Below are 5,338 nucleotides of genomic sequence, written 5' to 3' on the forward strand. Positions count from 1 at the left end.
CCTGAGGTCGGGAGTTCGAGACCAGCCTGAACAACATGGAGAACTCTGTCTCTCCTAAAAATACAAAATTAGCCGGGCGTGGTGGCGCATGCCTGTAATCCCAGGTATTCGGGAGGCTGAGGCAGGAGAATCGCTTGAACCCGAGAGGCGGAGGTTGCGGTGAGCCAAGATCAGCCATTGCACTCCAGTCTGGGCAACAAGAGCGAAACTCCATCTTAAAAAGAAAAGAAAAGAAAAAGAGCTAGAAACAGATACTCATCGAACAGAAATTTCCAAGAATAAACCAAGAAATGTGAAGACTCCAGAGATCCCCAGAAGGCTGGAGAAATCGTGGCTGTCCACTGTTTTAGCACTTACCAGACCCAGCCCTGTTATTCGTGCCTTTGATACCATCCAAAGCCATCTTTGACTATAAACAAGTTAAGGTTTGGAATAGGAAAATGGTTTGTCCAAAGATACACCACCAAAAGCGAGGTGGCCAGGAATTGGAACTGAGTTCTGTCTGATGCTGCAGTTCATGGCAGAGCTGTCTGTTTCTCTAGAGAGACCCGGGTTAGAAACAAAAAGAGAGAGAGAAGCGGGGGAGGAAGTCACAGGTGGGCACTGAGGATGGAGAGATGGCTGCCTTCCGCAGAGGTGCAGAGACAGCCTGGCAGCGAGAAACAAGGAAGTATGGAGACGCTGAGCCCCACTGACCTGTCTTTTTGTTCTAGGAACAACCTGTCATCTGGGACTGAGCCATGGCCCCCTGCGCCTCTCCCAACCCCACCACCCTGGCTCCTGAGCTCCACAGACCCCGCCCACCTGGGGCTCCCAGAGAGCGTGGCCTCTGTCACCGTGCCCATACGCCTGGACACCCTCTCCTGCCTCCTGCACAGCGCCCTGCTGGGGGCCTACACCTTCCAACAGTCCTTGCCCTCTTGCTCCTGCTGCCCCCAGGCAGGCCACACTCAGCCTGGCGCAGTCAGGAGGCCTCCCAGGGGACGCGGGGGCTGGGAAGTCAGGCACAGGCCAGGCTGGGGCCGGGGCCCATATCGACGAGGAGGCCTCGGGAGAGCTGAGCAGCCAGAGAGGGGTCGGGCGGGGGGCCCTGGGGCTGGCCCCAGGACCCCACCAATGACGCTGCCATCAGCACCAACACTGCCTGCCCAGGATGGGAAGAAGGAAGCTGGAGGTCCAGAGCCACCCCTGGAAGCACCACCGGCTGCTGAGGACTGGGAGACAGAGTACTAGGACCCTGGAGGGTCCAACACCTGAGATTGCAGTCGCCCAGGAGGGTTTTCCTGGGGCCCGGAGTGACCTCGGCCCTGTCAGAAGAACCCCAAGAAACATCTTCCATCCTCCCCTCTCCCCAAAACCGGAGTCCCAGGAGTAGCTCCTGTGAGCCACTTGGTGAACCTGACCTAAGTCACCTGAATCCCAAGCCAGAAGAAAACCCTAAACCTCATGCCCAGGCCTGTCTCCTTGATGGCCTCAACCCCATTCCCAATGCCATCCCCAACCACAACCACCATCCTTACCTCATTCTCAATCCCCAAGGATCCCCGAGCCCCATCCCCTACCCTCTCCCTAACCCCAAAGCCACTCCTACTAGCCTCTCTCTTCCCCACTGTCAATCCCTATTCCCAAACCCATTCACTCCCATCCCTGTCACCAGTCCCAACTCCACTTCTGCGCCTCAACCCAAACCCACCCTCATTACCAACCCCTTTCTCCTCATTCCCTATGTACCTCAGCCCATCTTTAATGTCCTCTGAATCTACAGCTCCAAAGAGCCCCATCCTCAACCTCAGCCACAGCTCTGTGTCCATCCCCACGAAGAATAAGCAATAAATGTGTGACTCTCCCTGTATCTTGCGTGTGTGTGCTTACACAGCTCGGACAAAGCCAGGGTTGTTGTGAGCAAGGCTGGTGACAAGGTAGTGGGTCCAGGGGAGGGTCACAGAGGTCAGTGAGCAGGGGCTGGGGGTGGGGAGTCCCCTGGATGCCTGCTTCAGCAAATTCCATTTGAGGCCTCTGCCACCGCTGCATTTCTGATTGCTGGAAGCTGCTGGATCGTGGGACCATTGTGTAGGGAGGCTTAAGGGATTTGGGGAACCTATGGGGGCCAAGAGGCCAGTGACCAGGCTCAGCTCAGTCTGCACAGAGGGGCCGTGGCAGAAGGAGGGCTCGGGCAGGCTCTGCCACTCAGGTAGGCACCAAGCATGGGACCTGTAGCCCCCTTTTCCCCAAGTCCCAGGAGTCTAGGGTCCCAGCTCCTCCTCCTCCCGGGACCTGGTGTCCACCCCTGGCCCCTAGCCCCTTCCTTACCCAGCACCCAGGAATCCAGGCCCCTGGGCCTCTCCTCACCTAGGACTCAGGAATCTAGGCCTCCAAGCTATTCTTTGCTCAGAACCTGGAAGTCCAGGTCCCCGGCCTTCTCTTCCCCAGGACGCCAGGCTCCAAGAACCCAGCCCCTCCTCCCTGTCGTCTTTCCAGGATCCCTACCATCCTCCTCCCTCAGACCCGGGAGTCCGGGCCCCCAGTCCCTTCCTTCCCCAGGACCCAGGCGTCTAGGTCTCCATCTCCTTCTCCCAAGCACCTGGCATCCCACTCCTGAGCCCTCTCTTCCCCCAGTTCCCTTCCTCCATCAAGTCCCAGGAATCCAGCTCCCAACCCGATCTCTCCCCTTCCCCGCAGATCACCATGTACAGCTTCATGGGTGGTGGCCTGTTCTGTGCCTGGGTGGGGACCATCCTGCTGGTGGTGGCCACGGCAACAGACCATTGGATGCAGTACCGGCTGTCAGGGTCCTTCGCCCACCAGGGCCTGTGGCGGTACTGCCTGGGCAACAAGTGCTACCTGCAGACAGACAGCATCGGTGAGCCCCCCGGCCAGGGTCCGGGCCGCGCCTGGGGAAAGAGCAGGGCGGACCTCGGGGCCCAAGGACACCTGTATTCCAGATGGAGAACTCTGCGGCTCAAAGAGGGAAAGGGAGCAACCCAAGGTCACTCACATGGAGGGGGCAGAACTGGTACTGCAGGGTTGCTTTCTAGCTGCAGTGACACGGGGTGCTGGTTTTCAGGTTAAGTTGGGAGAGGCGGCATTTCCTGACACCTCAAAGGTGTCATGCACAGCAACTGGGGCTAGTGTCACGAAACAGCATTTTCTAAATATCTACTATGGACCAAGAACTATGTTAGGTACCAGGGGATACAGAAGAAATATGGGCCCGGAATTTGCTAAATACTGCATAATGTAGCATAAAGTATTTTTGCCTACTTATAATGTACCAGGCCATAGAGAGATACATAGAGATATATAGTATAGTGCATGCTGCATAACATCTATAATGTATTAAGTTAGTATATACTACATTATGTATAATATATGCAATTTATATTATTACATATAACTTATGTATACTATATGTAACTACATATATACATTAATAAATTAATATACAATATAGTGTATTATACATGCACCTCTATTATATAATAAATTACTAATACATAATATATTGTATATAATATGCTACATATTATATAATAAATAATGCACATATATTGTATATATGATGTAGAATCCATTATATTACACATTCAATATCTAATAAATAGTATATATTATGCTACATATAATATAATAAATTAATAGTGTATATATTATACAATATATTATAATAAATATATAAAGTAGAGAATATTATATTGCACACTTATTATATAATATATTAATAAATTTGGCCAGGTGTGGTGGCTCACAACTGTAATCCCAGTACTTTGGGAGGCCAAGGTGGGTGAATCACCTGAGGTCAGGAGTTCGAGATTAGCCTGGCAAAAGAGGTGAAACGCGGTCTCTACTAAAAATACAAAAATTAGCCAGGCATGGTGGTGCGCGCCTGTAATCCCAGCTACTCAGGAGGCTGAGGCAGGAGAATCGCTTGAACCCAAGAGGTGGAGATTGCAGTGGGCCCAGAAGGTGCCACTACACTCCAGCCTGGACGACAGACAAAGGCTCTGTCAGAAAAATAAACAAACAAATAAAAATTAATTAATACTATATAATATATATATTACTACTAGTAATAGTATTAATAATACCTGACATTAATTGAGTGCTTACTATGCCCTATGTGCTATTCTAAGCACTTTACATGTAAGAGCAGTTCAATTGTATGTAAGAGTGAGACATGAGATGTGACCTCAAAATTCAAACATCCTCTTGAGTAGTTGAGAGGAAGAGCTAAGCCCCACTGAGTGCCAGACATGACAGGCACGGGAGACTTCGCCCACCCATTTCTCCCTGAGCCAGCCCTGAGGGAGAGGCAGGACGATGCCTGTTTGCTGGAGAGGTAGACTGAGGCAGGGAGAAGTGGAAAGACTTGCCTTGGGCCACCAGCTTCAGAGTCCCATCTGCCTGACTCCACACATCCTTCTCACCTCTGGCTGTCTCATCTGTGACACTTCTACATTTCTCCTGCTTCAGGCTGGGAATTCCCCGAGGGACAGCCCTGAGCCGCCTCTCTGTCTTATCTCTGCCAGGGATGCAGGAGACAGGGAGGCTTGGCGAAGGTCTTCGGGTTTTTGTTTGTCTGTTTTTGTTTTGTTTTGTTTTGTTTGAGACAGACTCTCGCTCTGGCAATGGCGCGATCTCGGCTCACTGCAACCTCTGCCTCCTGGGTTCAGGCAATTCTCCTTGCCTCAGCCTCCCAAGTAGCTGGGATTATAGGCCCCCACAACCATGCCTGGCTAATTTTTGTATTTTTGGTAAGAGACAGGGTTTCACCATGTTGGCCAGGCTGGTCTTGAACTCCTCCTGACCTTAGGTGATCCACTCGCCTTGGTCTTCCAAAGTGCTGGGATTACAGCTGTGAGCCAGCACACTCAGCCTCATTATTTCATTTGATTTGATTTTTGTAGAGAGAGCATCTGGCTGTATTGCCCGGGCTTGTTTCAAACTCCCGGCTTCAGATGGACAGGGTGGCTCAGCCTGTAATCCCAGCACTTCGGGAGCTGAGGTAGGAGGATCACTTGAGCCCAGGAGTTTGAGACCAACCTGTGCAACGTAGGGAGACCCCATCTCAACAACAACAAAAAAACTTAGCTGGGCATGGTGGTGTGCTCCCCTGGCCCCAGCTGCTCAGAAGGCTGAAGTGGGAAGATCACTTGAGCCCAGAAGTTTGAGGCTGTAGTGAGCTAAGATGGAGCCACTGCACTCCAGCCTGGGTGACAGAGCAAGACCCTGTCTCAAAAAATAAGAAGAAGATACAAGAAATACTTAAAAAGAAACCCTCCTGGCTTCAAGCAATCCTCCTGCCTCAGCCTCCCAAAGTGCTAGGATTCCAGGTCTGAGA

The 5,338-nt window shown here is 51.7% G+C and overlaps 2 protein-coding genes across 3 annotated transcripts in view; both read left to right on the forward strand.

Annotated features, from left to right (window-relative positions):
• LOC105528992 (chromosome unknown open reading frame, human C19orf84) overlaps window positions 1-1,233 on the forward strand; it is a 4,199-nt gene extending 2,966 nt beyond the window's left edge. Inside the window, exon 2 of the mRNA XM_011966048.1 lies at window positions 714-1,233. Coding sequence (XP_011821438.1) covers window positions 714-1,233 — 520 coding nt within the window. The remainder of the gene's footprint in view (window positions 1-713) is intronic.
• A 922-nt stretch (window positions 1,234-2,155) lies between these two features.
• The window catches only part of LIM2 (lens intrinsic membrane protein 2, 19kDa), an 8,216-nt gene continuing 5,033 nt past the window's right edge, over window positions 2,156-5,338 (forward strand). Inside the window, exons 1-2 of one of the 2 annotated variants that reach the window (XM_011965907.1) lie at window positions 2,156-2,191; window positions 2,680-2,860. In XM_011965907.1, the coding sequence (XP_011821297.1) occupies window positions 2,686-2,860 (175 nt within the window). In that variant the 5' untranslated portion in view covers window positions 2,156-2,191; window positions 2,680-2,685. Of the gene's footprint in view, window positions 2,192-2,679; window positions 2,987-5,338 lie in introns of both variants that reach the window. The other variant, XM_011965906.1, reaches the window with a different exon arrangement.

Source organism: Mandrillus leucophaeus, unplaced genomic scaffold, assembly GCF_000951045.1.
Source record: "Mandrillus leucophaeus isolate KB7577 unplaced genomic scaffold, Mleu.le_1.0 Scaffold74, whole genome shotgun sequence".
Lineage (NCBI taxonomy): Eukaryota > Metazoa > Chordata > Mammalia > Primates > Cercopithecidae > Mandrillus > Mandrillus leucophaeus.